This window comes from Rhinolophus ferrumequinum, chromosome 10 (genome assembly GCF_004115265.2).
Source record: "Rhinolophus ferrumequinum isolate MPI-CBG mRhiFer1 chromosome 10, mRhiFer1_v1.p, whole genome shotgun sequence".
Lineage (NCBI taxonomy): Eukaryota > Metazoa > Chordata > Mammalia > Chiroptera > Rhinolophidae > Rhinolophus > Rhinolophus ferrumequinum.
Window position 1 is genome coordinate 18,040,098 of NC_046293.1, and position 17,477 is coordinate 18,057,574.

Sequence of the window (17,477 nt, forward strand, 5' to 3'; positions counted from 1 at the left end):
TCCACATTTCCCAATCCACATCCTTGAGAATAAGACTCTGGATGGCCCTGTAAGTCCCTGTTTGGGCAGAACCTCAGGCCATCTCAAAGGCCACTCACCAACCTATGGTTTGACTGATCTTGGGTCAAATGCCCTCTGGCTGAAAGGGGCTATAGTCACAGAATTCAAAATATGTCCCTTTAACAGAGCTGTGATGGGTAGGACAACTATCCTTTAAAGATCTCTAGGTAGGGAAGATACAATATATCTAGAACAAGCCTCCTTAAGAGAACAAGGTTTTATATTTTCACTTGTCAAAGATAGCATTTAAATACATTCGTGGTCTCATAAAGAAATTCTTTTGGTAATTTCTTTCTCTTTCCCTTCTCTTTTATGTTTTCCATCCATACATCCACCCATCCATCCATCCATCCATCCACCAAACATAAATCTGTCTGTCTTTAAAAGAAATATGGGGTCTCCAGTGACCATAACGGTCTTTGAGGACCACAAACCTCCTAGGGGAGGTAAGTTGTATATGCATATCATTATAAGTGCCCAAAGAATGATGTACACCAAACGCTATGAAAATTCAAATGAGGAAGAACATCTTCTGGCTGGAGCAGATGACAGTTCAGCTGGGCCCTGAAAGATGGGGGAAGAGTCAGATATTCATTCCAAAGAGAAGGAACAACATGAGCCTAACCCTCAAGTTGGTGGAGTAACATCAAAATTCAGATTTTGGTATTTTAAGTTCTAGAAAAAATTACATAATCATTGTAAAAAAATTCAAATCACACTAAAAATGTATAGTGTGAAAAGTTTGTCTCTTGTCACTGTTCACTTACCCTTTCACGAATCCTCCTCTCCAAAATAACTGCCATTCACTGTTCACTGTGAATTTGCCCAGACTCTTTTCTACACTATTAAATGAAAGCTTTATAATTATTTGACTAGGAAGACACTATTAAACCCATTTTACAAAGAAGTGGATTAAGGAACTTCTTTGGGTTAAGTAATTCTTTAAGTGAATGTCCCATCACACCTTGTTATTATGGTGCCGTTGGCTTGAACTTATATAGAACTCAGTTCAGCCTTATACATAGCTCTTGTTTAGAGGAGGTCATTTTGACCAGAACTGGAAGAAATCCAGAGGTGGGCACTCATACATTAGCCTAAGGAAAAGATCCCACTCACAACAGAAAGTCTGATATATACTGAGATGGGTATTCAGGTCTCACCAGACCTTTTGCTATACTATAATATAAGCTTTATTTTTATCTCCAGCGGAAGGTGAATTTTACTTTAATAATGGAATACTGACAAAATTGTTGGAGGTTTAAGAGAAATTAGACATGTCCCTCCTCCACAATATCATTTTTTAAATAAACCAAATGGATTACTTATCAGCTTGTGTCTATCAGAACAAGAAACTGAATTTACTCAAGCTTCTTCCTTTCAAATCCAAAGTCAGATTTCCAAAGGAACAGATCACAGAACATAGGAGGGGAACTCAAGTTAGACGGATGTAGAACACTTACCCCAGACTGCCATGAAAACAGCAAAGAAGACAGTGGCTCCATTGTCAAAAAGGTGGGTGACCTGGGAACATTGAGTCATAGTTAAACTAACTTCTTATATACGATATTCCAATTCATATTTTTTTCAGGTTCTGTAAAACTAGCTGTAAGGATGTAATAAATTTTGCAGGGTTATCTTTGTAAGATATTCCTTTTAGATAATAATCAAGAAGGGATATCCTCTAACTGTGAAGTAGTTTACATAAGGAAGAGAGAATCTATTTCCTTTACTGGGTCATCTAGTTGAACATTTACCAACAGCCCCAATAGCGCTGCTAAGAATTTCCTTTCATGCACTATAAAAACTATTATATGTGAATATATATCATATATTAATTATATATTATATCTACATAGATAGATAATATATTTAAGACCAGGAAGGTATTATAGTTGCTACTTTAAAGGTCCCTGATTTCCCAAGCACTCTTTTTATCCCCCCTTCTTCCGCCTGCCCTCCACCCCCACTCCAATTCAAGCCGCAGCAGCCCACGGCAGCTCACGCTGACCTCCAGCTACTCAGGGCAGCCCAGCTCCAGGGAGAGCTGTTGTTCACAGTCTTAGCTGTAGAAGGCGCAGCTCACTGGCCCATGTGGGAATCGAACCAGCGACCTCGGTGTTAGGAGCACAGGTCTCCAACCACCTGAGCCACTGAGCTGGCCCCAAGCACTCTATTTAATGCCTCATTTATTCACTTTGAAAACATGGCTATTTTGTTTGTGTAGTTTTGAGCAAACACTTTCTGGGCTGTCCTCTGGGTTTCAGCATTATAAAGAGGAGAGAGCAGACCATTAAGAAAGTCCACTTCCACCTATGTTAAAGCCTCGGGTAATCACTATATTTACCTATTACATATAACGTAAGGATAGCTAGCAAATACTTTATTGTTAGAATAATATATTCTATCACAAACACCACAGCAGAAAGCAAAAATATTCTTGCTGCAAAACTGCCAAGCTCATTTTTCCAGCCAGGATACATCACACCAGTATCATGCCAAATTGAAATGATGACTGATATGTTCATAAAGCATAACTTTTTTTGGTGCTTTCGAGCTCTCTATAAAGTACACTTTACTGTCCCTTGGAGAATGTGCCAAGTGTAAACAGGTCTTTTCCTGTTATAACAGAGTATGAAGTATTTCAAAATTTTTCAAAAGTTTATACCTTCTCTCTCTCTCTCTTTTGGAACATAGGAGAGACGGGCAACACTCAAACATCTAATGTGAGACAAAAGTCTACAGCTGATTTATTTCATGTGCCAGAGGGAGTGTTATGTTGTATACTGGGCTGTCAGCATCAAATCAAGCCTGAGAGCTCCAGAGGTATGTGGTTGTATGTGCTCTCTATTAGGGTATTTACTGGGAGTGGGTAGAAGTTATTGCCTGAACCAGTGTGTAGATTCTGGAATGAATTGTGGTTGTCATTATTTTGGGCTGCTCAGATCATCTTTCCTTCCTTCTCCCTTCTCCAGGTAACAGATCGCTCTCATGTAGGTCACCAAGGGGCACATGGCTCAAATAGAGCCAGAGTCCTTTTCTGGGACTGGTATACAAACATTTGGAGAAAGACATTTTTCTGCAGCAGTTACCAATTTGGGAATATATGAATCAGGAGGGGTGAGTTAATAGCGACTTCTGCCAAAACCAGCGCAGGAACTCACAAAACACAAAAACAAACAAACAAAGACCCTGAGAACTCCAGGGGAGAGGGGAGGTTGCCTTGAACTGGTGTGTGTGTGTGTGTGTGTGTGTAGAGAGAGACATAGAGAATGAAAATGGTGGATGGTGGTATACTGGAGAATTAGGTGGCAGTGCCCAAGAAGAGTGAGAGCACAGGTGGTTAGAGATATGATATAAGTTCTACTCCAGCCTCGTCCTCAAGCGTCACTGGACAATTAACTTCCCCTCCCTTAGAAATCAGCTGCAACAGGCCAAACCACACGTGCTGGCGTTCTCGGGGTAGTATCAGGGAGGCTCAGAGTCTTGCTTGGCTGAGGAAATGATGGAAGTGGGTGCTGCCTAGCCAGCTGCCCTTGGGTATTCACTTCTGGGTGCATTCCCCCTTAAGCCCCAGGGCTGGCAGCTTATAATCAAGGGAGAGTGCCTCCTCTCAATTCTCCTTTGTTCTAAGCTGGCTTAAAAATGCTACTCCCAGCAGCAAAGACCTCTGGAAGAGTGGCAGCACACAGTGAGGCCTGCGACACGCTGTCCTCTCCTCCCTGTAAACTCACCAGGGCTCACAGCCTAGAACCTGGCCTCTGACCCTGACCCAAAGTGGCTGGTACCTCCAGAGGACAAGCACCCACAGGCCAAAATAATGGAATATCTGGGGAAGAGAGCGCCTCCCCCCAAATCCAAACTAGGTAACATATACCTTCAGACATTCTGTTACAACAGACTGAGATTTAAAATAAGCATAAAAATATGCTTCAGGAGAAAAAAGGAAGGAAGATGCAAGCCTGAAGCTATGGCGGTCAGCAGCCACCTTCCCCATCATGGAAGAAAACCTGTTGGCAGAATGATCATGTAGAGAGGTGGCCAGAGAGTGCCCTGGGGACCTGGAGGACCAGTTCTAGGCCATGAAGCCTTTGTGCTCAGAAGCAAAATGAGCCAATAGTCCCTTTTTGCTTAAGTCAGTTAGAGTTGGTGTTTGAGGGTCTGGGAAAAACCATTCCTGATCAGCAGAACAGCCATTGATTATATTGTATCCCGGCTCTGATTTGATTCCTGGGTACCCTCTCAGTCCCATGAAATCAATCGCACATTTCTAAATACATTTTTCTAGGTGAAACTCTGTAGAACTTCAGTTCTGTCAATCTATGGCTTTTTAGCCTTCATTTTACTAAGTTTCCAGGTACGATCAATCCTAAAATCCAGAATCTAAACATCTTATGATGCAGTTGGGAAAATTACGGCCTGCAGTCAGATAAACCGAAGTTCAGCTACTTACTGCTATGTGACCATGGACGGGTAATTTTTACTTCTGAATCTCTGAGTAAGATGGGAATTATAACATCTAGGTTGAAGTTGCTGTGAAAATTAGAAATAATAAAGGTAGGTTGTCTAGCTATTTTTGATAGCTATAACCTAGCTATTATTATTTTTGTTCTAGATCTTATATTCAGTAGGATAACTGCCCAAAGAAGCCCCTATAAAATCTGAGTACTCTAAACTATTTCAAGATGACCCTTTAAAGGAATTATCTTGGATCTTCTAAAGAGAGAACTTCACTAAAAGCATGTCTTTGCATGTTAAAAAAGCACACACAAATAAATACACATAAATACCCAAAAACAACAGCAACAAACTGGGCTTCTGAGATTCCCCCAAAGCAGGAATTTTGTACCCGTATTACTCAGCCTAACTCATGATCTTTAAACAAAAATTATATTACTGACAAAATTCTCTTGATCCTCACCAAATCTCTATTTCTCTAGCTCACTCTGTTAAATTTGCCCTCACCCAAAAAGGTCTATTTATATGTTCTCCAAAGGCAGGAAGAGTGTTTTGTGCTTTTTTGGTTCTTTGTGGCACATACTAAGAGCCCAAATCTTTTCGTAATTACAGCTAGCTTGCTGTGGTTTAGGCTCCACCCACACAGCCCAGCCACCTGCACTGCTACAGACATCAGAGATGGGCAGGCTTCTGGGCTGCCTATCAAATGTTCTCTCATTTAAAACGAACAAAACTGCAATGCCAGCGGTATAATTAGATAGATCCAAGCTGCAGTGATTGCAGAGGTTCAGGAAAATCTGCCAACCCTTTTTATATCTGGAATCTGGGCAAATTGATAGGCAGTGAGTCTTGGATAAGTCTTTATCAGCCCATATTCCAGCTTTGCATTAGTGACACTGCCCCAGAGTAAAAAACCATAGGCATTTGATGAACATGTCGAACATTTTAATAACGTAAGGCATAAGATGAGAAAGGGACATGCAGTAACTAACACATCATAGACATAATGGTCCTATGTACTTGTTTTTTTCAAAGCACTTTCACACGCACGATCTTCTTTGGTCCTTATGACATGCCATGAGACTGAGAGGGCAGGTATCACAGGCTACATTTTAGAGAGGAGGAAGTTCAGCCTCTAAGAGGCTGGACTTGTGCAGGGTCTAGGAGGTAAATAGCTGAACTACTCTTGAATCTAAGTCTTATTTTGACAATAACAATGATGAAGAGGAGAAAAAGGATGGTGGCTCTCATTTTCTGAGACCTTATCATTTACCAAGCACTTTGCTCTGTACACATCTTATCTCACTTCTTATAACAATCATGTGAAACAAGAATCACATTCATTTTCCAAATGAGAAAACTGAGGCTCAGTGAGGTTAAGTAATTTGTTCCAGGGCTGACAAGTTACCACTTGTAGAGCACTGTCAAGATTTGAACCTCTCTCTGACTTGAACAACTGCTCGTTTTGCACTGTGTGTGCTGCAGCTTCTTGTGATAATTAGATCCAATACATTTAAAATACAAGTGTGGTACCAAAAGATATTTGAATTAGGAAACTGAATGACTGAGGTAAGTCTCTCCTACAACATCAACTTGAGAATCAAAGATCAGATACCACCGAGAGAATATAGCTAGCCTCTGTTCCTCAGGAAAGGGTATGGAAAAGTCAACCCACCTAAAATGCTGCATATTTCTGTTGGTGGGGTTGCAAATTGGTGCAGCCACTATAGAAAACAGTATGGAGGTTCCTTGAAAAATTAAACATAGAACTGTCTTATGATCCAGCAATTCTACTCTTGGGTATTTGCCCAAAGAAATCCAAAACACTAATTTGAAAAAATATATGCATCCCTAAGGTTATTGCGGCGCTATTCAGAATAGCCAAGATATGGAAACAACCACAATGCCCATCACTAGATGACTGGATAAAGAAGTTGTGGTACACTTATACAATGGAGTATTACTCTGCCATAAAAAATGAAATCTTACCATTTGCAACAACATGGATAGACCTAGAGGATATTATGCTAAATGAAATAAGTTAGACTGAGGAAGACAAACCATATGGTCTCACTTATATGTGGAATCTAAAGAACAGAATAAACGAGCAAACAAAACAGAAATAGACTCATAGATACAGAGAAAACACTGATGGTTGCTAGATGGGAGCGGGGTTGGGTGATGGGTGAGAAGGTGAAGGGATTAGAAAGTACAAATTGATAGTCACAAAACAGACCCAGGGATGTGAAATACAGTAAGGGGAACATAATAATGTAAAGACTATGTAGGGTGTCAGATGGGTACTGCACTTATCGGGGGGATCATTTCATAAATTATGTAAATGCCTACTACTGATCTGTGTATCTGAAACTAACGAAATAATTTTGAATGTCAACTATCACACACACACACACACACGTGTGTGTGTGTGTGTGTTTGTGTGTGTGTGCGTGTGTATTCACAGGATGTAAAGCACAGCGTAGGGAATATAGTCAATGGTACTGTAATAGCTATGTACAGTGTCAGAGGGGTAGTAGACTGGGTGGGGCTATCACTTTGTGAGGGGTGTAAATTTCTAATCATTATGTTGTTTTATACACCTGAAACTCATAATAAAATTAAATTTAAAAATAAATGAAATGCTGCACAGTTGAAATTACCTTGGCATAAATGCAGCTGTCTGACAGCCTCATAAATGGACAGTATTTATCACACACAGGACACATGATGATATCTGTAGCTTGGCAGACTTCTTTACTGGAAAAGAGAACCGAAAAGGACTGCTTTTTGATGACATAAGAGCATTTCTTCCCCTCCAATTTCACCGGAATATTCAAGCAGTAAATAAGGTCTAGTAAATTGCATTTTTGTCCTCCAAAGCTTCTTAGCCTTATTTGCTATTAATATGAACAAGTTCCTACACAATTTAGTAATTTGATAAACTTACTTATTTATGGGGCTGTCTCTTGGATTTACATATTAACTCAGAAAAATGCATCAAGCAAACATTGGTTGTTTTACCCCAAATTATACAAAAATTATTCACAACATTGCATAAGTTTGAAGCAATGTCATACTGAATTATGGGAACAATGAGATACCTAAAAGTGCCTGCCTTAATTTCTATATGCACGATAAGTTAACATTAATAATGGAGGAATAAATAAAAATACTAGGGATTACTTCTGGGAGAGCACTATATCTCATTAACAATTTCACCGGAAAGTAAAATATTTTGGTGGGGGGAGGATCAATCAATCACTTTTTTTTGGTAATCACTTCTAAAAGGCACATTGATTATTTAAGAGCATTGTCCAGTCCTGCAATAAGATCTCCATGAATACCTAAAACTCTGTTCTGGTGAGACGGACAAGATAACAATCATTGACACTGACTGATTCTCAAGAACATAGCAAGTTGGAGAGATGTCTCTCTGGTTTAGGTTTAAAGGGTCCTTGTAAGAACACAGAAGTCATACAAAATGATTGTTAACTCACTATTTTGCAGTATTAGCATACAGGAAAAAAGGTGGACAAAGTCAGAAAGAGCAACTTTTAGCCAGTGAATGAAAGTGATTTGTTCTGTGGACATATGGAGGCCTACATGTCCACAAATGTAAACTCTGCTTCCTCGGTAGCTGAAGACCACAGTAGCAGGGGCAATGGATGAAGAGACCCAGTGAACTGAGCCTTTCGAATTTTTCCAGAAGAGACTGGGAAGGAAGTTAGAAGCAAAAGCTAGGTGGGCCCACAATCTGTGAACACCCCCAAAGCACAAACAGCCATCTTTAAATATAAGCAGAGGCCTTCTCATCCAGGGCTCCCCATACCTGACTTGGCAGTGATCCAGAGTAATGATTCCATACAAAAAGACGAACAATCCAATGAAGGCTGCTGGGAAGAGCATGCCGGTGTACCAGCCCAACCAGGCAAAATACAACCCAATCTTCTCTCCAAAGTACCGCCTGTTTAAGACACAACAGCCTTGCAAATTATAGCGAAATGTTTAGTTAGGCATTGTAACACTTTGCTCCGTCTTCTACTTTGGAGAGGACTTGCTGGTAAACATGAAGACAAGGGAAGCCAAGAGAACAGAGCGTTTGACCTCATCTAGGCTCTGGGATTACATTTCTTCTCCTACTTCTCTATTGCAGAAATAGGGTGAATCCTTTTATAAAACAGCGTGATTGTACACAAGCTTTTTCAGAGAACACAGAATAAATCCAAGCCCATCTGGAAGATGTGACACTATTATTAATACAGAACCAAGGGAATTTGAAGAGTTGGTGCCAACACATAATCTCATTTTTAACATTTAAGTGTGTGCTAGTTTGTCATATATATCACTATATATATTTTAAAATAGGAAACCAAGGTATTGTGAAAAACTACCCATTTCAGTATTTCGTAACTTTACAAGATGTTTACAATGCTAGAATCACAAGATATTGGAAAGAAAAAAACTCTAGTGAGATTCAACACGAATCGATGCTGAGAGCAACTGTCCCTTTTAAGTGATGACTTTTCACAGGGTTCTATAAATATTTTCTATAAATATTTACCTCTATAAATATTTTTTTCTGAGGGTAACCAGCCTGCTTAGGATCCTGTGGTTTGTGAAGTTTGGAAGTGTCCAGGAAATTCCTTGGTTTTTTCTTTTATTTATTAAACATCATTAGTAATGTGATTGACTTGCGTTAGACTACAAGCCCAACTAGTTGTGCTTTCTGTGCCTGTCAACTGCTACATTTAATTACTCAGAAGTTAATTGTTTCTTAGCCCAACATAAGAATGTTCTAATTCTCTTTTATGCTCATGCTAAAGAGCTGTTGTTAACCATCTGTTTCCAAATACTGGTTGCTACTTTCCTATTAGAATGCCCAACAGTTCCTAAGAGAATGGGATTATTTTATGCCATCTTCTATGGTGTCCCAACAGAAACTTTCCATTCCCAGAAGACTTTTCCAACATACACTCATATATGCATATGAGTATATTCACATAACACACACTGTGCTAGGTGCTGAGAATAAAATGGTGAGCAAAATAAACTCGGTCCCTGCTCTTATGGAGCTTGCAGGGTGATAGAGGAGACTCACATAGATCAGTTAAAGAAATGTTTATAATTACAAAACTGGGAAAAGAGCTACAAAGGAGAGGAACACAATTCTATATGTACATATAACAAGGCCATTTGACCATTCTACTCAGGGAAGACTCCTCTGAGAAGGTGACTATTGTGCTGATGAGTGAAAGTTAGCTAGGTGGGGTTAGGGCCAGCATAGAGCATTTCCAGCAGAGGAAACAGCACATACAAAGGTCCTGTGGTAGGAAGGACCAGATGAACTAAGTGCAGTGTGACTGCAATACCAAGAACAAGAGGTTGGGCTGGTGAGGTAGGTGGGGGCTGGACCTCAATGGGTCTTGTAGACTATGCTAAACACATTAGTCTTTTTCCTGAGAGAAATGGATAATTATGAGACAGTTCTAACAATCAAGGGACATGATCAGATTCATATTCTGAAAAGATCACTCTGTGTGCAGGGAGGAGAATGGATTGGAAGGGGTCAGAGTGGGAAAAGGGAGACCTGTAGGGGACAACAGCCAGGGTCTAGGTTACAGGGGACAGAAGCAGTATGATGGAGGAGATGCTGGGTGTGGCCAGATTTGAGAGATGTGGAGGAAGCAAAATCTATAGGGCAGAAACTATTTCAGAGATGAGATTCCCTAGATGCTCCACAACTTCATTTTACTCAAATCTTGCTTTCGCTTTTCATCTCCCTTCCCTTTGGCCAAAACCAGTCAATCCTACTTCTCTTCCAGGGCTCAGCTCTACAGAGCTTCCCACAGAGGCACACATCCATCCTTTCTATTTTTCCGAATTGTGGTAAAACGTATTGCCTCCATCAGACGTTTTACCTAATTGTGCACAGTCTTGTATTATTTTATAGTTGTTTCAAGTATTGCATGGCCTGTTTTCCTGAGGGAAATTGAGTTTCTCAAAGTCAGAGATGATGGCTTCTGCATATTTTTGCCAATAGTACTTACATAGCATGGTACTAGAAACATAATGGGCAGTTAATTAATACTCATTGACAAACTGCAAAGTCTTAATCAAAACACTGTCACGGACGGAGATGTTTTGCCTACAGCTATTTTCTGTAATTTTTAATCAATGTAATCCTTTAATATGGGACTGAGGCTGGGAAGAGAATTTGCTTTTATTTCTTTTTCCTCCACTGTTTTATCAAGTGTTGAGACTGGTCAAAGGAAAACGGTCTCATCTCAGAAAATATTTTTCACTCACCCAGATCATCTGGATTATCTGCTACCAACACAAAGAATGGTACACAATACATCAATATCCTTGGGTCAACAGGAATCACCACTTGGCAACAAGGACTCTGACAGAAAGAACGACTCCCCAGGGAGACGAAACATAAAATGAGTTGTCCTATTATTTCATTTTCCTCTGGGCTCATGTTTGGAGGGCTCCCGTAGAAGTGAAACAAATCCAGCTAGTCTAGGAAATGAGACATGCCTTTCTCTTTAACAAGAAATCCATGAAGTGTGGATTGTTCCTACCCAGTCTTAATAACCAGTTTCTAAATAAATAATGAGATGTCAGAGTATAATGCTGCCCTGGAAGAAAGTTGGGCACTTATAGTTTTAAAAAACATACATTTTCACTGCACAATTATCATAGGTTAGAAGCTGATTTTTTTTTGACCTGAAGAATTAAAACAATCTTTTAAAGATTATTAGTTAAAAATGAAAATTAAAATAAGCCTGAAATTTATTAGAATGACAACACTTCATATTTCCTACTTACATAAAAGTAACTAATATTTGATTTGTCACTAATAAATGTACGCAGTGTCACTTCTCTACAATTGTTACTGATAATTTGTTAATAATAGTCACATGGGTGCCCTGCTCCTTATGGAGTCCTGTGGAAGACCTGGCTCATCTCACAGGCCCGTGTCTAAGGCTTTTTTGGAGGAAACACCATCCTCATCAGGGGGAGGTCTGGTTTACCAAGAATGACCCATGTCCGCAGAGGAGTTGCTCTCTTAGGAAGAAGCCAGATTCGAGCGAGAGCTGTGCACCTCAGACCATTTTTTCTTGTCCCAGCAGACAGTCTGCCCTAATCATTTCATGCAAGCTTTATACTTGCAGCTGGTTAAAAAACTCACCTTACAAGATCCAAAGGCTGGTATTTATACCACACGCCCCAGGAGGCCCAGCACTCATAGAGCAGATGTCGGTGGTTTTCCGCTCCATGGGTTCTAATGGAGTTCTTACTTCTGTAACTTCCCTGGGATAAAAACACCACTGCCGGTCAGGTGATACCCACAAAATCCATAAGGAAACTGAATGCTAGTCTCTTAGGGCAGGAGTAGCAATAGAGGTGATATGGGGGAAAAAATGATCTACACTATTGAAGGGAAAGAAGTTTGATTAGTTATTCTGGACATACCTTGTTGGTGATGCTATGTAGTAAAACGCATGTGGCAGGTTTGAACTGAGTTCAAATTCAGTTCTGCTCCTTTGTAGGTAAGAACCTTAAACTGTCTGAGCCTTGGATTCTTAGTTCATAATGGAACTAGTAATCTGCCTCATTGGTTTCTTCTGTGGTTTGAATGAATACAGTGTCTTGGCCACAGGCCTTGCCCAAGACTTATTAGTTCTCTTTCTTACTTGGGTTAAGACAGGGTAGTTGGTAAAGAGTCATAACAGTAACCTTGTCACATGGCCTTATCTATAAGAAAACCCTGGAAGTCATCTCAAAAGTAGAATAATTCAAACACTAATTTGACCTCCTTATTGAACAAATGAGGAGACCAAGGGCCAGAGAGATGGGGTTTTTTCTGAGTTCAGTTAATGGCAATGCTAGTTCCACCCCAGAAAAGATACTTTCTGGAGGTGAAGTAAATGTTATTAACCTGAGAAGTCCTGTGGTAGTGGAAAGTGAACAGGGCCAAGAGACAAGAAACTCCGGTTCTACTCTCAGCTCAACTACCAAATCACTGTGTGATTAGAGGTGGGCTAACCTTTCTCTAAACCTATATTTAAATTTCACATGAAATAAGGGCAACAATAGCTGCCCTTCCTGCCTTCCTGCTTCTGAATTTTGTTATGATTAAATAATATAATACAGTTAAACTGAGAGCAGAAAGTCAAAACAGCAATTATGTTATTGTAGCTGTACTACTAATTTGGACATTCTCTTGTGAAATATAGGGCTTTACGAAGATATGTAAACCACAGGAAGGGCCTTGAGTTACTCTGTGGGGTCTTATAGCTCCATCTCTCAGACACGCTCATACCCGCCATCCACTCGCCTGCACAGATCCTTCTGCCCACCTACCATTGCTCAGACACTGCCCTTACCATGAGCAAAGGCGGGGCAGGAGGAGGGTACAGTACTCACTGAAACCCTTTTTTGGGCAATGCTAACTAAATAACTAGAGGAAGCCACATAATGTTTTGGGGGAAAATCTGTCTTTAGAGTTCAGAAACACCTGTGTGTGGCTGTAGAAAACTGTGTCAAAATGTTTGCTTCTGTGACACTAAAAGGATCTTTTCAAAAATGTTTCATGGCAGACTGTAAATAGGGTCTCAGACCAAAGCACCTAGTTTTCTTAATAAGGTTTTAAATTTTTTTCACCTTTTACATCCTCATGGTATTTGAAATCAAGGGAAGAAACACTGTAAGCCAAATGAAAAGACTTGCCATTTGAGGACAGTTGGAATTATCCTCCAAAGTTTATTGGCAAACTGCAACCATTGTTTCTAATAGAAGACTGCTCTGAAAATCATTCTAATAGTAGTATTCCCTGGCTAGTTTGTGATGTCCTAGGGGGCCTGGGCCATGATCTTTATCTTTTTATTCTCTGTCATACAGTGACCCATATGGAGTAGGGGCTCAGTCCTATGAAAAAGATAATCTCTGACTAATAATGAGGATTAGGTCCCTGAAAAACCCACGTGTAAAGAGAATTCTAGGTGAAACAACCCAAGATCTAATGGGGAAATAGATAGGGGTAATCACAGTTCCATTTATAAAAGTCCTTATATATGACAAAGAGTGTGTAATAAATAAGAAAATGAAAAAGTAAGGAAATAAAAAGAAATAGGTTTTTACAAATGAGAATTTGAGTACCTTAAGTGAGCAATGGTAAGTACAATACTATTATTAATTTCTTTTTATCACCCTTTGGTTACCAGAGACTTTGCAAGATGGCTTCCCCCCACTCCTTAAGAGCAGCTATAAATTTCTTCGTTGCACAGACTCTATATTTCAGGAACATTTTCCCCCTGGGTCTGGTGCCTCATGCACTTTTTCAATGTCTCTTTAATTTTATGACTTGGAGTCCCTCAGCTAGTCCTTTGAATTCATGCCGAGTGACTCCTGGTTCAAGTATTCTTGCAGTTACAGAAAGGTATGTAGAAATATATCTACTGGGGAGAGAGATGTCACAATACAAGTAGGTTCACCCTAGTTACCTTCTGAACAAACTAAATTCATTCTGAACAAAGGTCCTATCAACAAACCCTATTAATAACTATCCTCAGATGCTGATTTAAGAACAAGCAACTGACAGAGAAGGAGAAAGACAGGACAATACCTCGTGCAGAGGAAAAGCAGCTTCATAGGAGCCATTGGTAAGCAAACGATTCAGACCTAAAACAACAAAAAAGTCAAAATTGAATTAATACAGAGTTTCAACTCTCACAATGTTCAAGACTAACATAAGTGTGGTACTTTTTGGAGAAAACAATTTAGGTTTTCGAAAGTGCTTTAAGAATGCCAAGAGTTTAAAAAGAAGGTTTTGCTATCTGCTAGGAAATTGGGATCAAGGGCTGGGAAATCAGGTTTTCAAACAGAAAACAATGAAGCACACCTAGTACAGTGCTTGGCACAGAGACTGGAATGTACTGAGAGAAGTGGACAAATTTATTACATCAAAAAAATGATTTTCCACCTGGGGTTCTTCTATTTTCATCTGGAAGCTTCAATATGGACAAATCTAACTCCTCTGCACTGGACTAGTTATGTGACTTCCGAAAAGTCCTTTTGTCCTCAGACCTCAATTTTCTCATCCATAAATTGGGGGAGGGGTGTTGGATGTACGGATTTTTAAAAAAAAAAAAAAAAAAACAGCTTTATTGAGGTAACTGACACCTAACAAATAACAAAGGTTTAAGACCTTCAATTTGAGTAGTTTTGACTTCTGTATACACCCATGAAACCATCAGCACAATCAAGATAGTAAACATGTCTAACACCCCCAAAGTTATATCATCCCACTTTGTAATCTCCCACTCCTCCCTATGCCATCTCCAAGGCAAACACTCATCTGCTTTCTGTCACTATCCATTAGTTTGCATTTTCTAGAGTTATAGATACATGATACAGTACTTTTCCACTCAGCACAATTACTTTGAGATTCATTCATATTGTAGCTCCTTCTTTTTTTTTAATTAAAATCTATTGGGGTGACAATGGTTAGTAAAATTACATACGTCTTGAGTGTACAATTCTGTAATCCATCATCTATATATCACATTATGTGTTCACCACCCAGAGTCAGTTCTCCTTCCAGCACAGTAAGAGCGGAAGGGCTTCTTTTTGCTGAGTACTATTGCATCATATGGATATATAACTATTTGTTTATCTAGTCCCCTGAGGATAGACATTTAGCTTGTTTCCAGTTTTGAGCTATTATAAATAATACTGCTATGAGCATTCGTGTATTAGTCTTTGTATGGATATCCGCTTTCCTTTCTTTTGGGTAAATAGTAAGAAGTGGAACTCCTAGAATATGATAGATGCACATTCAACTTTTTGAGAAACTGCCAAGCCAATCTGTTTTTGATGTGTTTGTACAATTTTACACTTTCACCAGCAGTGTATGAGAGTTCAAGTTCCTCCACATCCTTCCCAACACTTGGTAGGGTCAGTCTTTAATTTCAGCCATTCTAATAGGCATGTAGTGGTATCTCCTGGTTTTACTTTCATTTTTGTAATGAATAATGACGTTTAAATCTTCTCATGTGCTTATCTGCCATCTGTATATCTATCTTCTCTTGTGAAATGTCTATTCAAATCTTATGCCCATGAATTCTTTTATGACTGAGTTATGAGTGTTTTTATATGTTTTAGATGTAAGTCTTTCATTAGACAAAAGCTTTGAAAAATTTTCCTCTAGTATGTGACCTCCTTTTTCACTCTCTTAAAAATATACTTCAAAGAACTGTTTTAACTTTGTGAAGTCCAATTTATCCATTATTTTTTCTTTATGAATTGTGCTTTTTGTATTATATTTAACAATTCTCTGACTAACGCAAGGTCACAAAGATTTTCTCTTAGATTTTTTTAAAATTTTAGGTTTTACATTTATTTATTTTTAAATTTCAAAAAATTTTCATTGAATTTATTGGGATGACACTGGTTAATAAAATTATATAGGTTTTACGTGTACATTTCTTTAATATATCATCTGTTTTACATTTAGATCTATGACCCTTCTGAGTTATTTTTTGTATATGAGTACAGGTTCCTTTTTTTGCATATGTATGAATTATTCCAGTACCATTTATTGAAAAGACAATCCTTTACCTACTGAATTACCTTTGAGCCTTTGTCAAAATCATTTGTTCATATATGTGTGGCTCCCATTCTGGATTCTCTATTTTGTTCTACTTATCTGTTTATCTTTACACCATAAAGATACCATACTCTCTTGATTACTGGCGATTTATAATTCTTGAAATTATGCTAAATTTGTGTTCTTTTTCAAAATTATTTTGGCTATTCTAGGTCCTTTCATTTCCTTATGAATTTTTTAATCAGTTTGTCACCCCCGGCCCCCTGCCCCGCCCAACACACACACACCTTTGGGGTTTTGACTGAGATTGCACTGAATCTGTAGATAAAATTGAGGAGAACTGACATCTTAATATTAAGTTTTCTGATCCATGAACAAGATATGTCTCTAAATAAAATTCTCTCAGCAATGTTTTGTAGTTTTCAGTGTATACATCTTACATATCTTCTGTCAGAAAAGTGTTTTCTATTTTTTATGCTATTGTAAATGGTATTATTTTTAAATTTTTAATTCTTCATTGCTAGTTGTCAGTTTATAGAAATACAATTGAGTTTTGTATATCAATCTTGCTTCTTGTAACAATGGTAGACTCTTTAGTTCTACTAGACTTCTGGTGGATTCTGTTGGGGTTTCTACACAAATAATCAAGTCATCTGAGAATAAAGATAGTTTCACTTCTTTTCTAATCTGGATGCCTCTTATTCTTTTTCTTGTCTTACTGCACTAGCTAGTAAAATGATGAATACAAGGAGCAGACATACTTGTCCTGTTCCTGATCCTTGGGAGAAAGCATTCAGTCTTTTACTACTATTAAGTATAATGTTAACTATAAGTGTGTCATAAATATAATTTATGAGGTTGAACAAGTTCCTTACTATTTGTAGTTTGCTGAGTTTTTATAAGGAATGAATGTAGGATTCTGTCAAATCCTACATTCATCCTACACCTGTTTTCTTTGTCTGTAGAGATGACCAAATGGTGTTCCTTTTTTCTTTGCTAATATGGAGAATGATATTGATTGATTTTCAAATACTAAGCCAACCTTACAGTCCTGGATAAACCCTGCTTGGTCATGATGTGTTATCCTTTTTATATATTGTTAGGTCTTATTTGCTAAACTTTGTTGAAAATATTTGCATCTATATTCATGAAGGATATGGATTTGTAGTTTTATTTTCTAGTATTGTCTTTGCTTGGTTTTGGTACCTGGGTAATATTACCCTCATAGGATAGGATGGGAAGTATTCTCTATTCAATTTTGTAAAAAAAAACTTTTGTAGAATTGATATTACTTCTTTCTGGAATGACTGATAGAATTGACCAGTGAAATAATCTGGGCCTAGAGTTT

General features: G+C 38.6%; 1 protein-coding gene across 5 annotated transcripts in view; it reads right to left on the bottom strand.

Moving 5' to 3' along the window:
* Positions 1 to 17,477, bottom strand: part of ANO4 (anoctamin 4) — a 301,071-nt gene that overhangs the window by 69,560 nt on the left and 214,034 nt on the right. For all 5 annotated transcript variants that reach the window (XM_033116152.1, XM_033116156.1, XM_033116154.1 and 2 more), the window contains 5 exons: positions 14,147 to 14,202; positions 11,711 to 11,832; positions 8,345 to 8,479; positions 7,176 to 7,272; positions 1,521 to 1,581 (listed from right to left, as the gene is read on the bottom strand). In XM_033116152.1, coding sequence (XP_032972043.1) covers positions 1,521 to 1,581; positions 7,176 to 7,272; positions 8,345 to 8,479; positions 11,711 to 11,832; positions 14,147 to 14,202 — 471 coding nt within the window. The remainder of the gene's footprint in view (positions 1 to 1,520; positions 1,582 to 7,175; positions 7,273 to 8,344; positions 8,480 to 11,710; positions 11,833 to 14,146; positions 14,203 to 17,477) is intronic.